Raw genomic sequence first — 22222 nt, forward strand, 5'->3', positions numbered from 1 at the left:
TTTGGAGTTCACAAGAATAAAACCTCAGATTCTTTAAATACTGAGTTACAAGAAAGCTTTGCTTGTCATGAAAAGAAACGGTATACATACATTATCTTCATGTTCAGCCTCTCAATGCTCTACGCACTCACACACTTAACAAGATGTGGGGGACAACCATGAGATAAAATGTGCCGACAAGCACCACTGAAGCCTTTGATCTCCCATCATATTTGTCAAGCGTTAGGTCAAGACTCAAGGAATGCCTTTCAAACAAATTGGTTTCCTTGAGCCAAAAACAACCTCGACCTCATGGGGGTATCAGAATATACAGATACTGCAATGGTACAAGTGCCTTGTTGATAGAGCTACCTTTAAGGTACCTGAGGTGTTTCAGCTGGAAAATTGTGGCAACTCTAAAAACTGCTTGAATAATTCTCAAGTCTGGATCATAGTACCTGTCAGATATTTCGGAAGCTGAAGAGATTGGAAATAGGATTCCAACTGAACCAGGTCCTCTCATTGCCTGGTGGGGAGAAGCTCAGCTGGAACATTTCTTTAGATGCAGGCCCACTTCTGTTCCATAGGGCCACAAGTCTAGCCACCAGCTCTGCACTCATCTTTACATGCCCTTCATCCTGGTAATTTGTCCATACCATATAAGCTAGCTTCACTTTTCGCTGTTTCGCATCCAAAGGTATACCCCACTGTTTGTAGATTTCCTCTCTTTCAGCTACCAAAAGCCTTGTGTTCAGGTACTTTACCAGTGATTCTCTCTCACGTTTCAAAGCTCTCATGCTGTTGGGAAATCAAAGAGGTTTCCTATGATCAGTTGTAGTGCACTCTGATCAACTTGGGAGTCAAAAGATGGGAAATACAAGGATTGGGTGTTTTTTGTTAAACAGTACCTGGATGCAGGACTTGCAGGACTTGCCACCTGTTCACCTCCTTGTCGTAAAAGGCCTTGAGCCTTACTAGGGTTTACCATAAAATTCTTCAGCCATGTTAACCTTCGAAGCTCCACTTCTATGTAGATTGCATCTGCAGGATCCCCATGAAACAGAAGGTAGAACTGTGATCTGTGAATGATTGATACATGGCATGCATCCCAGAGTTCAAAAATCTGCTTCTGCTTCATGTGGAACTCAGACTTCCATCTTTCCGGTGATGTTGGAGGAGCCATAGCCATGTTATCAGCGTCCTCATCAGCATTTCCATTCCTCTCTAGCTCTAAAACCTGTCAGAGAAAAGAGTGTCCCCATGAAAAGCATTTTGCAAACAAAAACTTCCTTGCTGGAACCAAATAATGAACCCATTCACTTTTTTTCTTACCCGATGAACAAGTAGCTGTTTTTGGTATTGCAGCTTCGAAATCCTCTCTTTCATATCAGTTACATAGGCATAAACACTTCTTATACTTTCCTCTGCAAGTAGTCAAAGTAGGCATTTCAGTGAACTTACCAGATAGTTCGGCATGCTCATTAAAAAGGCAAGGTCATTGTGAGCTTCACCTGCTTGAGATGGTGTGTTTTCATCAATCACAAAATTTGATTTTGAGAGGACTTGAAGGGCCTGATCACTATTTACATGATTACCCCCATTGATGATGTTATCCACTTCATTTCGGTGCCCCGGTGCTAGTGCAGGCAATCCAAGTTCCCCCACTGTAATGTGCATATTTGCAAGCATCTCCTCTATACTGTCAGCATCACCAAACCTCTCTTTATCTTTAGACGCCACCCACTGAATTTCCTCCTTCAGTGAATAAAATCTTTTGTTTTCTTCAATTACGAGGTCTTTGGTAAGTGGAAAACCCTTTGTTGAAGCTCCCGTTGCCCGAGACTCGTAGATTTCATTAATTTCAGCCTGAAGTTTGGCCACACTCTGGGCAGCTTCCTGGTTCATGTCAGTTTGTGTCAGGCATAGGCATTCAACCTCCTTTTGAACTGCCTCTAAGGCTCGATTTGCATCCTGTGCAAGCTCGTTTTGCAGATGCTCTAGCTTGTAAATCTCCTCGAGTAGAATAGCTGAAGCCGATGTTGCTTGCTTTTCTGTAACTTGTGTTTTGATATCATCCAATGGTTGTTGCAGGTTTCCATTAACATGCTTTATCTCAACTGTGCTGTCCTCCTTCCACCTCAGATCTTTATTATTTCCACCAGTCTCATTACTTAATTTCCTGCCAAATGAATGACCATTAGCTGTACTTGGCGGAGGCATATTGATCACTTCAATTTGACCCTGGGACTGTACAATCCAAGAAACTACGTGAGTGCATGTCCTCTGCCTCCAAACATATCATATTGACCCTGACAACACTTTTTAGGAGACAGGTAGCAGTCTAAAATATATTCCAAGGAATTACTTGTGCTAAGTTGTTTCCAGCCAGCAGGCCCTAGCCAGAGTGGTTGACACCTGGGCCTGCTGACGTGTAGGAACAGGGTTCAAACCCAGGCATATAAACCTAATACTTAATATTGCCCAAAAAGAAATCTTATTTGTTCCTATCCCAAAGGAATTCCTGAATCTAAAAACATACGAGGAATCTTACTTGTCCTCTTGTTTGCCCAGATTCCTCCATTTGTTTACGGAAGTCATATAGTTGAGACTGAGCAGAATCCCGTTCTTGGTATGCTTTACACATCTCATCTTGCATCTACAAGGGATAGCCCTTCTTCAAAACGTTGTAGCCAAAAAGGCTTTTTATGCGATAAATGGAGTCAATTCAAAACTTAATAAGCTTTTTGTATTCATGGTGTTAAGAAGTCCAAGTGAGCTACCCTCTGAATCTGCAAGTCTTTTTCCAGTAATAATGCATCAACGGAGCTTTGCGAGGAAATAGAAGAACGCCGCAGTTGAGCTTCAAGCAAAGCTACCTCTTTTTTCAACTGTTTGATTAGATCCTTGTCTGAGATTACCTGAAAGAATATCAATTCATGTCAGGCATCTGGTTTGCAAACCATTTAGCATGACAGATACTTGTAAGGTCAAGACCCATCACATTAAGTACTAGAACGCACCAATTCATATGAAAAAAGGTTATCTACAACATTGGCCAAACCAAAAGAGTGACAGCAGACCATAATCTGCAGCTTACCACGTTCACTTGAGCTCGGTTTGTCACCTCCTTTGCACAGGAAGCAAAAAATAGAGTATTCCGTGTTTGCTCCAAGTGTCTATTTGATGAACTCATCGTGCAAATAATTGCAGTGCGGGCATTGCCTCCAAGTGCATTTCTCAGAATGCGTGTTAATTTTGATTCCCTGTATGGAACATGTGCTGCTTTGGACCTGTTGGGGTCACTGCATTGCAAGCTCTTTATAAATATAGGTCCTTGATCACATGAAGCTTCGCACTGTTACTAAATTGCTCATAATTCTGATATCTAATAATAAAAGTGGCAATGTCATCAGATGTTGGATTTGTAAACCTACCTGAGCTTGCGGATCACAGTGCTCAGAGTCAAGAGGCTGCGATTGATGTAGCAACCTTCCTTTAGAGTAGTTCCTTCTGAATGTGTGAGTGATACACGTTCACTTCCTGCAAGGTCAACAAAGTTCTGTACAGAAGTTTTAACTCCCATATAACAGGTAAACTTATAGGCTCAGATTTATCAGTACACAATAGAATGTGATTTTAAACGAGAGAGATGTGTACTCACCAAAACTGCTATCAAGGACTTGACTGGTCTCTCATCTGTCATCACTCGTGGGGAACTCTCGATTGTCTACTCAAGATATAATCCAAATGAGAAGCTCACATTATATAATTCCACATTTCAACTTAGTCAAAGACCACATCACAAAAACTATAGCATGGGAAAGGAAGTGTGCTCATACCAGCCTGATAATCTGATGAGACCTTGAGCTAATATCATTCAAGGCTGTCTCTGCAACTTGCCTATGTGCTGCAGCAAGCACACAAGAAGAGAACCCCGTTTCGATTAGTCCCATAACAAAGTTGATTGGCATGTCCACAACTAGACTCAATATTTACATCCAAATGTTACCTTCACAAATTGACAAAAGAGTATGAAGATGATCTTTATCCTGCACAATTTCTTCTACCAATCTTTCTATTACTGTTCCCCTCTATACAATCAAAGCAAGCATAATTCAAAATGTCAGAAATACATACCTTCACACAAGTGGAATATTTCCAAGCTTACAAAACTTTGACAAGCATGTAACTTTTTCAACGAACTAACACACAACAAAAAATACAAGATAATGAAAATGTAATCAAGTAGCAACAAAACATTTCACACATTGCATGGTCCCATGCTTAGATTTGCCTGCTCCATGCTCACATAAAGGGAAAAAAAAAAGTCCAGGGAAAGAACAAATCATGGCAGCAGTTGAGAAGGTCAAAAACATCAAGGCACATTACTCTGCAACAGACCAGCCATTGGGCAGAGACTGTATCAGACGCAGACTGGTTAGAAGGCTAAGAGTCATAAAAGCAAATGGTTGAAACAATTCCATGTCACAGATATTTTGCATGAGGGCCAGTGTCTCTCATGGTCGCCACAGCTCTTCCATGATTGGTTTTCACATGGTCATGTGTCAAGTATAAAGACTCATATGACCGAGTTATTAATCTGGTATAAAGGGAAAATGTACTTCAACCCTATGCAATTTGAATGTGTGAAGAGTGCATCAGCTTATATGCTTGTTGAAGAGTGCAACCCTAAGCAATTTAAGCGTGTGGAGTACTAATGTTATATGTCAGCTTATATGCTTGTTGCACAGATTACAAAAGAAGTACAACTCACACGTCAGTTGCTATGACCAGATCGAGTTGATGAAAAGGGGATAAAACACTAAGGCAATCAAGTTAAAGACAGAAACAGAAGAGAAATCTAACCATTTGGATAAATGCCATCATTTATTTACCTACCTCAGCAGAAGAGAAATCTAACCATTTGGATAAATGCCATCATTTATTTACCTACCTCAGGATCATCCATTATTCGAAGTGGGCCGCTCTCTGGATTGAGAAGGTCACTCGCCACCTCATTATATATTTCAAGTGCCGAAAACTTGAGTAGAAATATATGGTCATCATGCTGCAAAAGAAACAAGCTTAAGCTTTCATGATTGAGGCCTTCGAAAACAACTAAGACAGTGGTCTCCTTCACATGGCAGGTGCATCATTTTTTTTAAAAACGCTTGCAACATTGTGGACGTTTCTCAGAAGAAGCACATGACCATCCAAGAAATTACCTGCTTGATATGGCTAAAAATGTCAGCTGCAGCACTTTCAGTTACACCATGCATGGTATACGTCTTTCCACTGCACGTCTGTCCATAAGCAAATATGGTGGCTGCAATACAGAAGCATTCAGTCTTGTCTGTCCAAACTAGAGAACCTTCTGTACGATTATTAAGCACAAACAAGAGTCTCAAGCAACTATTTAAGCAGAAATGCGCTGACTCCATCACTGCTGTAACTGCAATGAAATCTCAGCAGGCCTTTTAAAATAAGGAATTCGGCCCAAGCTATCAATTCCAAAATAAAATTATGCTTGCCAGACTGGGGACAATAACGTCACTTGCAAGGAGAATGGGATAATTGAGTATACAGTCATAAGGCCGCTTACCATTTTTCCCTGTCAAAGCTGAAAGGGCAACATCTTTAGCACCTCGCTCATACACATCTTTCGTTGTTGTTTCAGCTCCAAAGACCCGATCTGTCAGGGATAGCTAAAATCAGCACACCTCATATACAGATGCCATAGAGAGAATGCACTTACTTTCCATCAGAGACATACTACACATTGACACAATCGGCAGATATAGAATATGTGAGCCAAAGCAATGATCACAAACTAGCACACTAACTGCACTCTTAAAGAGCCATAGAGTTTTCACGGCAAGCCAAAAACTAGTAGTGGAGAAGTGGGAGGCTCAGATCAGAGGACCCATTTTTGTGCTGCATGTATGCATGTTATAGATAGAGTATTATGTATGGAGTTGTGAGGCAGCTCAGCAGGTTTGGACAGGAATGACACAGAAAAGACTTACTTGCATGGCATAGTTGCATGAAACAGAAACAGTCCAAAACTAGGAACAGAAACGGCTAGAAAACAGCAATTTTTGCAAAATAAAGAAAAAAGTTGAGAGAGATAAGAGGAGAAATGTTGGTTGGATCATAATTTGGAGGAGATGCCGAGGAAACTCGAGAAAAATCAAAACTTAGAAGAAAGAAATCGAGTGGAATTAGGAAATGGGAAAGGAACATGGAAATGGCAACTCAAAAGAAGCAATGTTTCCGCATTTTAGACTAGGAAACGGCTGTTTCCTGTTACTATGGTTCAGTGGCCTTGATTACAAAGCAGGCTTGGCCATGTCAAGATGTGAGCTTAGGAGACGAGTTTGACCCAACAACTTGAGTAAGGTGTTGGTCACGTCCACCCAGCCACTCCCGGCTAGTTTAGGTGTGAACTCAGCTTACTCACGGCACTTTTTCCCTGTGGCTGGACACAGGTTTTTCGTACTCTCATTGTACTCTCATTTTATCATTATCGAGTACATCTTTTCCAGCACTCACGTTTTCTTTGTGCTTGAGCTTGTGTGTGTGTGTGTGTGTGTGTGTGTGTGTGTGTGTGTGTGTGTAGGCTAGCTGCCCTCCTACCCAACATTGGTATCAAAGCTAGGGTTTGCCCTTCTTGCTCAAGCTTGAGCCTATTGCACGCATAACATGCATTTGTGCCTTTTTTTCTTCAGCGCGCTGCTGCTCTACGCACAGAAGCCTTTGCCTTGAACTGCACGTTGTTTGCAGAGTTGACCGCCCTGCTGTTGCTTTGCTCCGCCCTACTCTGCGCCGCCCAGCTGTTGCCCTGCCCTGCTGTTGCCCCACGCCGCCCTGCCCTCCTGCGCCGCCCAACTGTTGCCCTGTGCCGCCCAGCTACCGCGTTGCGCCACCCTGCCCTACGCCACCATGCAACTGCTGCTGCTGCACATTGCCGCCTTGCTACCATTTGTAGCCCTGCAACTGCAGCTGTACGGACCAACTGTACCAAGCAAGCATCCATGTAGCTTACAACATTCAGATCTACGGCTACATGTACACTGCAAAATTCGGGGCATTTGAAATTTTTTCAAAAATTTCAGCCCATTTAAGTTTACAGCTTTACAGGTTCGTGGGATTAGCAGATTTTGACCTGAAATTGCACCTTTTGTCTGTTAAAATTTGGAGCTTTTCACCATTGAGCCTGCAATTGCAACATTGGCAGACATTGGCATTGATTTCAGTAGATTTGGTGCGTAATTGCACTAGAAATTTGGGGATTTTGCAAAAATTGACACTATTTGCAAGTCTATTATAGACATTTGCAGGCATTGGGGCATTATAGCATTGATACAAGTGACAATTGCACATTTGGACACTTTGGCAGATTTACAGGTGCAAATTTATAGGTGCCGGTTCAGATTTGGTCGAATTGGCTGCCTAAAAATTGGGGCTTTTCTACATTGAGCCCATTTTTGCAACATTCGATCCATTTACCTTTGATTTTGCCCGGATTTGCGCACTTGCAGCTCTTACAGGTGTCAGCTGATCGTGTTTTCACGGCACATGTATACATTTGTGGTTTGTTGTAGTGTATGTATGCCATTGTGGACATTTTGACAGATTTGCATTATCAGTACACATGCAGATTTGGGACATGCATATGTATTTCTTGTAATGAAGGGGTTCCCTTTCAATCCATTGATTATTTTGCTATTCATCTCTCGCATTCTTACACTTTTGCTGGGCATTGCCTACTCTTGTGGTGACCTGTGACAAAAAAAGCTATGTTGTAATGGCCAACAGTAAAAATGATCTCTTTGGCATGCTGTCTCAAGAGGACAAGCTCAATGGGGATAACTACCCTATGTGGGCTTACATGACACGTCATGTATTGGTTGCAAAGAATGTATGGCTATATAGCATGACACTGAGGAGCGTCCTCTCACACCTGCTCCAGCGGAAGGTGAAGTGATTCTCGCTCACCCTCCTGCAAGTCAACCTTCTCGTCCTCCTCCTACCCACCAACAGCGTACTTGGGATGCTTGGGATGCTCAGGCCCATGTGTTGATTGCTCTCTCATGCCGCAAGCACATCATTCCGCAAATTCGTTCCTGCACCACTGCAAAGGGTGCTTGGGATACCTTGGTGGAGTTGTATTCAGGTCGCAATGAGACTCGTGTAGCTTACCTTCAGTGCAAGCTTGAGACTGACCGCATGATTGAAGGTGACTATTGATCAGTACCTTACGCATGCGAAAGACCTTCGAGAGCAGCTCATTAACATTGATGAGGTCTTCACAGATGGCTATCTTGTTCAAACAGTCTTGCGTAATTTGCCCTACTCTTATCAAACATTTGGCACCACTTTGCGGTTGTTGGCTAGCAATGCACCTAATGCGGTCACTTTTGACAACCTTGTGACTCTCTTGCTCAATGAAGAGCAATCCCATTCCAACAGGAACAACATGATGTCTGCTAAGTCAGCAATGACTGCTCCCTTTCGTGGGAATCAATCTAGGCCTAAACCTAGCCCATCGGATCCTCCCAAGACAGAGGACAAGCCTGAAAAGAAAAAGCGTCATAATTATTGCAGGAAAACAGGGCACACCATAGAGGAATGCAAAAAGCGTATTGAGAGTGAAAAAAAGAAACAGTTGGCATCTTCTTCAACAGGTGCAGATCATGCCAATTTGGCTACACATGTATCAGTCTTGACCATTACATCTTCATCACCTACAGAGATGTCTTCTGATGGTGTTGCTTTTGATGACTATGATCTATAGTCAGTACTTCTTGGTATGCATTGTCTGGCAGATGCATTTTCGGGGGGCGGGGGGGGGGGGGGGGGGGATGTTTTCTTTTCCACATGCAGTTAGTGATACCTCATGGTCGCTTATGCTTGTCTATACTAGACGCTTTCTCTTATGTGATGTCTACTAGAGATGCCTTTTATGTTGTTTTCCCTTGCAGCGGGATTGTTTCTACAGTGTTGACATTGTCACTTTCTCACATGTGATGTTTACCAGGAGTGCCTTCTGCACACTTGGCCAGTGTTGGCTTGCCCTCATGGTATTGACATGTCACATGTATATTATTCATTGTGGGATTATGCATCTTTACACTTGCCATACATGCCACTGATCATGGCATCGCTGAGAGTTTACCCATCCTCTCATAGCATTGGCTGATGCCCGCCCAGAGCCCCCACTTTTTCTCCCAATTTTCAGCTTTCCCCCATTGCTGAATTTTTATTTTTATCAGCCCTACCATTGCTAATTTTTTCCTCATCAGACCCTCCATTGATGAGTTTACCTCTTGCAGCTTACATTGCATGTCTCACAGGCATGACTTCTAGATCTTGTTGCCTTTACACGTGTATATCTGCTCCATCTTCTTATGCTTATCACCGGTGCCATTACATAGCTATGCTTTGCTCTCTTGTTGTCACTGATGTGGATTACATGCAGTTCAGTTTGGCATTTGGATGCTTACCGTGAGGGGGGTATTATATTTATTTTCCTTACTAGAGGATATTATAACACATCTTCTCCTAATGCAGCTTATGCGATGCCTCTTGATTTGATGCAATTGATGTACACATGATCTTCGACATGCATTTCAGGTGATGCATTTATGTACTATTGTGCTCTAGCTTTAGAGCTATGACATTGGGGTTTCTCATCTTCCCCGTCATATAGTGCTTGCTTTTCCCATTCACTACAGTTCATCTTTGCCATCGTGATCTCTCTTGATCACTCTTAATGTGGAGCATAGTGCAGGGTAAAATTCACAGCTTTACCACCTTGCTACCCGTTCACACCGTTCACTTGAGGAGGGTTTGTTCGTCATGTCCACCCGGTCACTCCCGGCTAGTTCAAGTGTGAACCCAGCTTAGACACAGGTTTTTTCCCCGTGTGAACACACTTTGTGTATTGGACACTCAGCCCTAGGCTTTTTAGTACTCTCATTATACTTTCATTTTATCATTATCGAGTACATCTTTTCCAGCACTCACGTTTTCTCTGTGCTTGAGCTTGTGTGTGTGCGCGCGCGCACTAGCTGCCCTCCTACCCAACATATGGACATACACAACCTCATGGGAGGTTGACAGGGTTAATGCAAGAATGGTATCCGTCCCAACAGCATGGCACCATATGAACTACTTTGTAGTTATCATTCATGGGATCAACCCCACTCCAACAGAAAGTCAAATACTTTTCCTCAAGCAAGGGCATCGAGGGCTGTTTGTGGCACACCCAAGCACGCAAGGTAGCTTGGCTCACAGTTATTCAGCCCAAAAGAGAGGGGGGCTTGAATATTATCGATCCGGATGTTCAATGCAGGGCGTTGCTTTGCAAACTTGTGGTCAGAGGTTTCCTACCAGGCATTGAGCCTTGGAAGGATTTTTTCTTGTCTCAGATTTCCAGATGTACACCCAAGGTCGGGAGAGACTGGATGCCCAACACACGTTTTTTGTTCATAGAGGCTAATATTAGGGCACCATCTTTCCCTCTTATTGTAGCCATTGTCAAAGCATGGAGAAGCATGAGATTTTTTTTGCGACAAAGGCTTCCTAGGTCTTTGGATGAGACTGACCGACAACCTATTATGTGGAACGAGTTCATTAGGGATGAGGCTGGTCGGCCACTTGGTGCATCTCGTTATATACAATGGTCAGGATGGGGGAGATGCGCATACACAGTTCTTGCTTGGAAGACCTTTAAGAGTCTTCCGGAGGATCGGAGAGTTACATCCACTCAGCATCTTAGGGGCTCTCGCATTGGTAATAAGCCTGCTATTACACATAACCAAAAAGGTGAGCGCTTATAGTTAACACTTCAACTTACCATGTAACCTTTTTAACCCTTGGTGTGGTATTCACCAAGCTGAAAGGCACTGCCAAAATGCCCTAAAATCAGCCTCAAAAATCTGTGGGGACTTCAGGACCGCATTTGTCATTTAGAGAAGATAAATGGGATTATAAATCCCAAATACTTGAAGAAAGAGAGGACTCAAACTATATGCGCACCCCTCCAACTCCCGAGCTGATTGTTGGTGAAGCGTTCAGAATCATCACTCAGCCCTCAAGACCGAAGAAGATGAACTCATTACTTCTCCAATCACTTGAAAGAACAACAAATACTATTTTCCTATTGTCATGATGTAAGATTACTAATGCAATGAATGTGTGAACAAAGGTAGATGCACAGTAGAAGAGTTGCAATACACAAAGTTGTGAAACTCAAAAGTATCCTATGCTAAACTTGTATTAATGCAAAATAATGTACGGCTACATGATTCTAGAGTACAAAAGGTGTGATCAACACTGGCTGCAGATCTGGTTTTCCCGCTCTCCTGATCGCTTGGAAGACTGCTCGATGAAGAGGAGAGCTTGCAGATTATTTGATGATTATTGTGGGGTCTAGGGATCATAGTTACCAGGATGCCTGATTTGAAATGGGTTTCAAAAGTTTCATATGTTTTTGAAACGGCAAAAAAAAGTTTGAAACAAAAATGCATATGCATATATATATATATAGAAGCATATGCCAAAAAAAAAAGGGCAACAGGCTAGAAAAACCTATATAGTTATTAGTATAGAAACATATGCAAAAGGAAAATAAAACACCTACAGGCTAGGATAGCAGTCATGAAGGTGGACAACAGTCGTGAGGGTGGACAGCAATCGGCCAGCAGTTGTGACCTATCGGCTAGCAGTCATGAGCGTTGCCACCAGTCGGCCGGTAGTCGTCATGACTCGTGATTGAGGGTGGACAACAGTCGTGAATCGACCAACCATACACAAGCGAGAACAGCGGGAGACAGGAGTTGGGATAGATGCGCAAACCTCCTACTCGAAACGTGTGCCACGAACGGAAAGTCGCCGCAAGTGATAAGACGTTTTAAGGTCGGATAAAAAATGTGTTTCAATGAATGAAACTTTTACAAAACATTTCAGTCCGTTTCAAACCAACTAAAACGCGTTTCAATGCTACTATGCTGGGGATGCCTTTTCCACAGGGCCCCACGGAGTGGTTGGACTTGTCTAGACTTCCTTGTGAAACACTAACCCTTGATGAGTATCCTCCTGTACAAGCTCTTGCAGAACTTTGTGTTGAGAACACCCTTGACACACTCCTCCTTGTCACATGCACCATCTGGCCTAGGGTGCTACATGGGCATTCTCCCTTCATCTAGGACAAAGGATACCTTTTGTGATGGGCCAAGAGCATGTTCTGAGCCCTACATAATAAAACACCCCAGTTCTTTCCGTGTGAACATGTCATGAGAGTTTGTCCTTAAATTTAATTAGTTAAGTTTCTATGTGTATAGTCTTGATCTTTTTATTTCTGAACAAAAGCACTGCCTGCATGCCGACTACAAACGCTTGTTGAGTTTTCTGTATAGTTAAATCACCCATTTAGGTCTTCAAGCCAGTAATTTGTCACATGCACTCTGCACTGTAGTGCATGGTGACAAACTGGCTCATCATCAACAGCGCAATATTTGAACAGTATTAGTTCCATTTAGGATGATATTTGTCGTATGCCGTGACCCCATTGTAATCCTCAGTCCAGGATAAGTCACGCACGAGCTACATAGGTCAATCTCAGCCATAGTCAGTCAGCCAGCCAATCAGAGTCCCTTAACCCACTTAAAGAGACGCATTCATGCATATACAGTCAATAGAAACTTTAGGGTTTGCATCAAAAAGCATCCTGCATATTGCACAGCATTCATGCATAGCATCTAGACCATTGCAAGAACCTCAGATAGCATCTAGGATTTATCCAGGATTTATCCAGGATTTTTCTGGTATTTTCAGCATTTATGCATCATCATTAAGCATTTAATGCTTATATAGCAATCGGCCAGCATCTAGTGCCAACCAACTAGCAACATCACTAGTATAAATAGAGGCTTTGCATAATCATCTATTCATTCATCATATTCAGCAAGAGAGCCATCAAGCGCTTACCATCCTCAGCCCCAGGAGCATAGGCGATTGCAATTTCAGCCCTTTCTTCAGCGTTTGTCTCCTACAGCCCTAGGCGCCTCAAACACATGAGCATTCAGCCATCTACATCAGTAAAACGCAGCAGTTCAGCATTCAGCCTTCAGTCCTTGCATTTTTTGCATCCATATAGTTTTCAGCATTCATCCATTCATTGTTTTGCTCCAACCACTTGCTGAAGGTAAAATGTTGTAGTAAGCTGTCTCCAAATGCCATGTGTTTTGCAATATTGCTGAAACTCCTGGGATGTGAACTCACCCCCTCCGTCGGTCCTCAGAGCCTTGACCGAGTGACCGGTCTCTTTTTCCACCTCGGCTTTCCAATCACAGAAGTGATGAAAAGTCTCATCCTTGGTCTTCAGAAAGAAAACCCAAGTATATCTGGTAAAATCATCCACCATCACGAGCATGTACAACGCCTTACTCAAAGACGCAGTACTCATAGGACCACATAAGTCTGCATGAATGAGAGCAAGTGATGTCGAAGATCTGTGTGTCGCCTCCTTCGAAAAGGCGGCTCGGTGTTGCTTCCCCTGTAAACAAGAGGAACAAGCAGAAGACGGAGCCTTGATGGTTGGTAATCCATCAACCAACCCATCCTTCGAAGCTCGCTACAGAAGCTGATAGCTCAAATGGCCAAACCGAGCATGCCAAAGAGCAGAAGAAGCACCAGAAGAAAGCAGAGCGGTCAATTTGTAGAGACCACTATCTTGGACTCCCTGAGCCAAGATGCTACCAGTCGCCTTATCACGAATGGTAATCTCAAAACGAGAAAAGATCACCTCCGCACCCTGAGCTGTAAGAGCACTCACTGACAAAAGGTTAAAAGCCAAATCTGGAATATACAGAACGTCAGAGAAGTACCGCTTGTCCTCGTCAGAACGGAAGATAGGGACAGTGCCATGACCATGCACTGGCATGGAAGAAGAATCACCCAGAGTGATCTCACCTGATCTGGCAATGAAGTCCTCGAACCAATCTCGATGGAGTGTCATATGAGCAGTAGCACCGCTATCAACAATCCAAGACCGTGACTGAGAAGTCACAAGAGCAAGTACCTGCTAAGAGAAGAATGCCATCATCCTTCTTGGGTTGAGACACCGCCGTTGAGGAAGAGATCTTTGCTGCTTCATCACACTTCTTCTTGTGACATTGGGGTGACTTCTGACCCTTCTTGTCACAATAATGGCATTCAATGTCCTTATTCTTTGAAGATTTGTTGTCTTTGTCCTTGTCGGAATCCTTGGAGTTCTTGTCAGAACCCCCTTTTCCTTTTTTTTGTTGAGTCTTCCCTTTATCTCGTGCTACCAAAGCTCCATCCGGGCCACCGGAGGTGCCAGTCCGCTCCTCAAAGCGAGACTCAATCTGCATAACAGAGGGGAGAACTTCCTCCCAAGTAACTGGAACAGGACGAGGAAGAAACCACAGACTGAAAGTATGCATCAAACCTCTCTGGAAGTTTGGAGAGCAGCCGAATAGCCATATCCTCTGTGGAGATGTCCTTGCCACAAACAGCAAGCTTGTCCCGGAGATCTTTCATCTTCGAGATGAAAGCAGATAAAGATGGAAACGCAGAAACTGATAAGTTCATAAGTTGCTTTTCCAACGCCAAAATCCGACCCGGAGACTTAATCTTACAGAGACCTGCAAAAGCCTTCCAAACTTCATGTGCAGCATCTGCTGTACGCACATGAGAGAGAACAGCATCCTGACACTTCAACATCAGGAAGGAGAAAACACGTCGATCATTCGACTGCCAAATATCAATCTGTGCCTGAGTCGCACCACCGGAAGCAAGGGTGGGAGGGGTGGCATTGGCCGGTGTAACAAGCCAATCCCAGAGATCCACGCCACGCAAGGCCGATTTCACCTTCACCTTCCATAGGGTGTAGTTGGAACCATCCAACTTGGCAGACTCAGCAAACATATGAAGAGAAGTCGGAGCAGCCATCACAAAAGCTTGGGCTCAATCTCAAAAAATGCACAAACTCTGACGAAGAAGTGTCCTCCACAGGTACGAAGAGTGCCACCAAAGCCTGCAACACCACAAGCCCCCTCTGCAAAGGGAAAGAGCCGCTGGAGAGGAAAACGCAGCAATGAAAAGGTGCTGTCCTGTAGAAAAACAGGCCGCCTATTGTCCAATCTCCAAGTGGGCAAGGAAACGGTGGTCAACAAGTACCAGATGGCTGAATTGGTGAAGCCAAACTGAAGGAAAAGCGACCAGCAGAGTGCTGTCCAGAAAACGCAGCAGCAAAAGCTATGGATCTGGAGGAAAAACGCAGAGGAGAAGGTGCTGAAAACAGGGCTGAATCTGGGGCAGCAGAAAGGTTGCTAAACCGGGAGCGATGATACCATGAAAGAGTGCACAGAGCGGAAGCAGAGTGGCACTAGAATGTGCTGAACAGAGAGTGCAAGAGAGAGAGAGAGATATGGAGCAAACTATGCTGAATATACTGAAGCAAAACAGTCCCAAGCAAGAGACACAGATAGTCTCATAAGTGAGGAAGCAAAATATGTACAAGATTGAATGAAACAAGAGAGGCCAGCACCCACTATTTATAGTGGGGGAATGCTGGCCGACTAGAGCTCATAAACAGGCCGACTGGAGCTGTAGGACATGGCCGACTGGAAAATGCCAGAAATGGCTGGGGAAAAATCCCAAAAAAATAGTAAAAAGGGGTGGCCAGCCCACAAGCAAGGGCCATGCAAAAGGGGACCAAATGGGCACCATATAAGAGCAGAAACTGGGGATGAAAGTGCTAACAAAGAGTGCATAGGCTCGAGATTGGACATCTTTGGTGCTTCTACAGCAGTGCACAGTTCAACCCAGCACTTGGTCTTCAGAGGCCTTGCGTTGGGCTCATCGTCAGTCACACCGTCAATCTCTTTAAAGATAATAAAGCAAATACTATCTCAGATAGGGGGCCCTTCAGTGGGTAATTCGGGACCCCATACGGTGTACAGTTCTCATCTCTCTCTCATCTCTCTCTAAAGTTTGAAGTATTAAAGTGGATTGCTAAACTCGCGAAACTCAGGATACAGAAGACGACAGGATCCTCCAATACGAAGACTTCCGCTGCATGTTACATAATCAATGGCTCTTTGTTTTTGAGAGAGAGAGTTGGTGTTCAATGGCTCTTTTAGCTACCATGAAGCTCCCACGCCCAAGGATGTGCGATTTGCAACATAATGCACTGCTAGCTAGAGCACAATAAAGAATTCCATTGGAGGGGATGACCATTGTACATGAGTACTTTACCTCCGTGTTTAAGCCATTGATGTAGGCAACGATACCTCCCCATCCATGGAAGAGGGTTTTTCCCAAGCATGTACAAGCTTCTCCTCACATCAAAACAAGGCCAAGAGTGCATGGTCCACCTACAAACTTGTGTAGGCACAAGAGCATCGTATACATTCTCTTTGCTAGATTTTTGCACGTGTGGAGCACTATAAGGCATCATCCAATCGATTAGGACTGGGTGTGGAAAAAAGCCAGAGCCCTTAGAGGCATAGTCACATAGAAACGCGTTTCTGGGCTAAGAAACTCCGAAACCCCGAAATGGCCGAAACATGTTTCAAAAACAAGGATTTTTTTTCGTTTCTAAAAAAAACAAATTGTCTTTCTTTAAAATTTTGTCTGAGTGTTTTTTTCTTATATGTTGGGCTCTCTCTCTCTCTCTCCGCACGCGACCTGCAGCCCAAACATCCTCTCTCTCTCTCTTGCACGCGATATAGTCACCTCTTCTTCTTCTCCTCCTCCTCCTCTCTCCCCCAATTTCTCACAGATTCCCCAATATTCCCAATTCCCTAAATTCTCAATTGCCCAATTTCTCATAAATCCCCAATTTCTCACAAGTCACAATTCCACAACTCCCCAATTTCCCAATTGTGACCACAATCGCCTAGGCTTTTACCATATTTTAAGTGCCTAGCTAGCACTAGATAGGCCTACAAATAATTCTACATACTACAAGTTCTAAACCATTTTATTGTATTTATATAGAAAAAACTACGAAACCTCCGTGTTTCTTAGCCGAAAGACAAAACGTTTTGTCCTGAAACCTCAAAAACCTCGAAACGTTTCTGGTGACTATGCTTAGAGGGGGTGCATTCTTCATCGTTGACAGCCCATCACTCACAAGGAGTAAACCTTACACGGGAAGTAAAGTTCAAGCTCTGAAGAGAGCCGTATGCAAGGTGGGTGCAGTCTGCACCTAAGACGATGAAATCAGAACATGTGTGAAAATCATAGAGTAAACTACGCAGCCAGATAGAAGAGGAGTGATACACAAGGTGAGCAGGCAGCTATATTGACATCCCCTAGGCATGAAGAGAGAGAACGACAGCTGTGTGAATTTCTTGTGATCCAAACACAGAGACGAGATCCTCTGGCAGTGGCACAACAAGCTCTTGCTGCACCAAGAGCTACACGTGTGTGGCCTCATCATGTTGCTAATCGGAGAGGGAACAGCATCATCAATTGCTAACAAATCTAGGTCACCATGCTGCCGCAGAAGGGATGCATAGGAGAGAAAAGACAGAAGATTAATATGTGATTAAAAATAAATAAAAGAGAGATAAGGGAAGATAAATAGAGAGAGAGAGAGAAAAAATATCTTTTAGCTAGACACGTGGCAGCATTGAAATTTGAGAGGCCAGCATTCTTTTTTTTTTGCCTCATGGCTTCCTGCGTAAAGTGCATCTCCAACGAGATAGCGCATCATGCCGGCGGCAAGCCAGTGGAGAGATGAAAGTGGGCCTCCCACTTAACAATCCATGCCTGCACATAGTTGTGCATTGCTTTCAAAAGGGTCTTGGATGGCAAGCAAAGTATGAGGTTGCCCATTGAATAGGTTGTTGATGAAAAAAAAAAAAAAAAAGTTGTTCCTGCTTGTACTAAAGAATAAGAAATATAGACATGGCCTTAAACACTATTGCTGACGCACTTCCTTGTGGCTGTAAAGTGGGCTGCCCTGTTCCCTCCAGAACTTGCTTCTGTATATGGTCTTGTGATGTAGAATTCATAAATCTGCTCTCACCTTGCAAAGTGCTGCTCACACTTACCCAAGGCATTAAGCTTTGGTTTTGTCTAATGCTTTTCCCCCAAAAATTAATGTAAACGCAATAATAATCATTATTTTTAAAAATAAGAGCAATGCTTTTTAAAGGTGTAAATTGGGCAGGCCAATTCAGTCTAATGCGGCTGTCTGCTTTGGGGTAGGTGGTCAGCTCAAGCACCATATCTGACGGACATCCAAGGCTCAGCGTCTCCCACCCACATAGGCATGGGCACCAGCACAAGTGGCAAAAGAATCCAATCCCGCCCCTGCCCAACCACTTGTGTCGAAAAGGATTCTAGCTCATACATGTGAAAAAAACACGAATTGCCCAAGTGCCAACTGGCGCACAAAAAAGCATAGCTATCCTGTTGGCATGATCATAAGAACACACTCTCCAACGTGCCCTGGATCTGCATATAGTTGTACCAAACACCACCTGCTGCCTACAGCTGTATAGTGCACAAAACCATGTACATTGAAAACAAAACACACGGTCAACTCCAAAACCTCAAATCCCTGGCCTAGTGTCAGCTGTACCTTCTCCGTGCAGTCACAACACCATGAATCCCCTGTTTTTCTCCAAAATACAGCATAGTAGGCTTGCGGTCACAACATCCTCTTCACACAAAGCAAGATTGTTTAGTTGCCGTATTTTCAGCTTAATGAGATTCTACTTTTATGACTAATACATAAGCATTGTTTTTTACTCCTGCAGTGGCGGGCAACAACGGAAGCCGAATCCAAAGCCCTTACGGACTATGAGATTGCTGAAGCGGTTATCGAGGGCCACCATTGCTGTTTGTGCACGGCTCTGCTCTGTAAACACATGGATCAAAACTGACTCTCCTAAGCTCTAATACCGAATGTAAGACTAGTAGTGTAATGAGTATGGTAGATGCACAGGGGAAAACTTGCAATACAGTCATTCACAAGAATCTCACGCTAAACTTGTATTAATGCCAATATTATGTGCAACTGAACATTTCTGGAGTACAAAAGGTGATCAATCTGCTGATCTCAGCCTACCTTGCTGTCCAGACGCAAATGCTGGCTGCAGGTCTGGTTTGCCCGCTGGCAGGACTCCAAGGAGCTGGTCAACCTTCCATCCTTTGCTTAGCTTAAGCCTTACACCAAGACTGTGGATTCTGATGGTATTGGACACCACAGGCTTGGGTGGGGCATAGCCTCACAGTTGAGAGTGTGTTCAAGGGAAGGAAGTGAGCTTTCCAGCTCTTCCAGCACGGTCTAATCAACCAATGTGTGAGATTTGCAAGCCAAAGCAGACTGAGATATCGTTGTAAGCCACCCAAGGTGCAAGTATATAACCCTAATTCTAGTATTCACGTTATCTAAAGTTCCATGGTCCAGCATTACTGGGTCAAGTATGCCCCTAATCAGGCCCTGCAGAACATCCTTGCAACAATCTCACTACATGCAGGACGGCCCTTCCAAATCCAAACTCTCCATCCTTTGTCCAATGCTACCAAGACCACAAAAGAATACAAACCTTCCAACAGACTTACAGCCCTCCTGCAGCTCTACTACATTCTCAAATGGGATTGCACCGCAAGTTCACAGCATATCTCTTGTGTGGACAAAAAGAGCAAGTGACCTATAATCCCCTCCTTAGAGTAGAGAAGGCAGTTCACAAGTTCTGCAACTCTGTTTCATACTCTAGCCAAGCTGCAAGGATGGCTTCCTCAATGTCAAATAGCAGCTAGCTGCTAGCCTGACCCTCTATCCACCAACAGTAATCATGTCCAGAGTGGTGTGAGGAGCCTGCTAAAGCTTGTCAACAGTCAAGGTCTCTGCTGAAGTTCACTAACAACACTCCCAGCTGAGGTGAGATTGAGGTCAGCCAATCCCAACTACTGACCATGCCTGCTTAACGCCCCTTGATTCACAGGAGCTAGCTCTCTAATCTCCTGTCCAAGATCCTGCCAAGATCTGAGATGCTCCCGCGCACATAAAATGGACTTCATCAAATACATGCCTGGTCTCTTCAGCCGAGCACATATAAAATCCTTGAGCTTCTTGCAAGCTAATTTCTTACCATGGCATCCAAAACTTGCCCCACACATCCCTTAGTGAAATTAAAGGATGAGAGTAGTCTCCATGTTTGGCAAACCAACTTACAATAGTTTCTTCATCTCATTGTCACAAGACTTTACCTCTGAAGCAGAACACATCCATTTCTGAGTGTACAGGAGATCATCCTTCTCACTCTGCAGTTACTTAGCTGTTGGCTCAAATAGCAAAGCACATAATCATGGTTAACTGAAAGGTTAGGAGGCCATTCTTTGTGTGAGGGTGGTCAGGTTGAAGAACTTTTCACTATCCGCTTTGCTTAGGATGCTCACCTCCCCTCATGGAGGGAAAAGTAGCATAATAAACAAGCCAACTTCACAATCTCTTTAATCAGCAAGCCAAGGCCAGTGATTTCCAATGTGCAGATGCCTTCCGAGCACTCTGCTCTAAGAGCAGGCACAGTCAAGGTAACTATGCAGTGCATTCTCAACAGCAGCCTTGATTAGATCAACAAAGGTCACAGTTTTGGAAAGATCAAACCAGCATGCAAAGTAATTGCAGCTTCGCTGTATAAAGCAATTTGTCAGTGTTCTTGAAGCTAAGATGTGAGTGACGTTTTGTTTGAGAACATACATTTGGCTGCGTCGTTTTCTTAAAAGAAGAGAAAAGGTGAGACCAAATGTCAGGCACATCACACAGCGCTTCAGAGATGAAAACTCTGTAAGGGCAAAGCGGTAAGAGGTTGCAGTTTGCTCACCGAAAACATACGATTGGGGGAAAGTTGTTCTGTCGGAGCGGGAGTAGAGGCAAGCCACGGTTCTGTCGTCCGGGCACTCCCAGATGGAGAAGTCATGATTGGCGATCTCCTTGCCGTTGAGAGGCCTGAATCGGACCGTAACGAAGATCTTCTCCACCGTCGCCCTGCCTTTTCTGTCCGACCAGCTTCCGTCCGACTCAGCATCGCCGGTAACCTCCATTTCCAAGGGAGAGCCGCCAGCAACATCCGGAGAATCTCTGGAAGTGCCAGCAGAGTCGACAGAAACCTCCATTTCGACGGGGGGAGAGCCGTTGGAAATGGTCGTAGAGTCACCGGAAACCTCCGACATCGCAGTCACACCGGCTTCTTCTTTGTCTGTTGGAATCAGAGAAGCATACTGGAATTAGCGAAGCGAGCGTTGTTTTAGCAGCGAAGCTTGCATAGCATGTAGAGCTTCGAGCTCCGTAGCGTTGATTTAGCCAGTTTCCTGTGCTTCCGGAAAGGCTTAAGGCACGCTATGGCCATGGCCTCTCGTCTGATGCTGAGCAGCAAAGCCAGGCAAGAGGAGGGAGGGTGAGGCTCTGGTCCGCAGAGACAACATTGTTGTTGAGAGCTGAAGACTTGAGGAAGAGCTTCGTACCCACAGAGGAAGAAACGCAACTTGCTCCGAAAGAGGCACGCAGAACAGCACCGCCTCGAGAATGGCAAGAGGGGCACAGTGAGTGGCAGTAGACTCGTAGCAGTAGGTAGAAGGCCTATACCTAGCAGCAGTTGTTGAGTAAAAGAGACAACTACAGACAACTGCAAAAGTGCAAATTAATATTCTTTTTTCTCTCTCTCTATCTCTTCTCTATATATTCTTTATCTCTATCTCTATCTCTATATATATAACGGGCGTGGATTTCTTCCTCACTTGTCATTTTGTATGCCCATCTATTACACCTGTAGGGCCCCCTTTTCTCATTCCTCCTCGCAAGTTACAGGGCCGCCTCATTCCTTCCCCACCGTAGGTTGCAGGTTCCAGAGTGAGCCGGTGCAAGAAGAGGTTGCAAGTTCCAGAGTGAGTTTGAATATGGTCCTCCTCCATACGTTGGCTTGCCATTCGACTGAGCTCCCCTCCTCCATTGCACCGTGCGAGTCTACTCCCGCGTTTTGCTCTCTCTCTCTCTCTCTCTCTCTCTCTCTCTCTCTCTCTCACACACACACACACACACACATCTTTTTTGTTTTTCTGCAGTGTATTGGAGACCATCCTCCCGACGGCCTGTCACTCCTTTTGGTCTGGTGGGTAGCGTGGCCGCGTATTGCCTATCGTGCCGCCCTATTATTGGTTGGCCCTCCCGCGAACGACAATGTGTCAACAGTATTTG

The 22222-nt window shown here is 44.3% G+C and overlaps 1 protein-coding gene across 1 annotated transcript; it reads right to left on the reverse strand.

Moving 5' to 3' along the window:
- LOC147624523 (kinesin-like protein KIN-7A) lies at positions 1-21651 on the reverse strand. The gene is made up of 15 exons (XM_086819546.1): positions 20853-21651; positions 5582-5671; positions 5205-5305; positions 4934-5047; positions 3989-4070; positions 3819-3886; positions 3641-3706; positions 3414-3538; positions 3077-3281; positions 2760-2897; positions 2531-2635; positions 1491-2226; positions 1312-1403; positions 888-1216; positions 1-777 (listed from the first exon to the last, which is right to left on the reverse strand). Exons 1-15 carry the CDS (start codon positions 21199-21201, stop codon positions 441-443), a joined length of 2937 nt encoding a protein of 978 aa, XP_086675672.1. The 5' UTR covers positions 21202-21651; the 3' UTR covers positions 1-440.
- Positions 21652-22222: the final 571 nt, after the last annotated feature.

Source organism: Cibotium barometz, chromosome 25 (genome assembly GCF_041138505.1).
Source record: "Cibotium barometz isolate CiBa-2024 chromosome 25, ASM4113850v1, whole genome shotgun sequence".
In the NCBI taxonomy this organism is placed as follows: Eukaryota; Viridiplantae; Streptophyta; class Polypodiopsida; order Cyatheales; family Cibotiaceae; genus Cibotium; species Cibotium barometz.

Coding starts and splice junctions, on each gene's coding strand:
- LOC147624523 (XM_086819546.1), bottom strand. CDS start 21,201: ATGTCGGAGGTTTCCGGTGACTCTACGACCATTTCCAACGGCTCTCCC. Junction 1,404..1,490: donor AAACACACCATCTCAAGCAG/GTGAAGCTCACA, acceptor GACTACTTGCAG/AGGAAAGTATAAGAAGTGTT. Junction 1,217..1,311: donor AACAGCTACTTGTTCATCGG/GTAAGAAAAAAA, acceptor TTTCTCTGACAG/GTTTTAGAGCTAGAGAGGAA.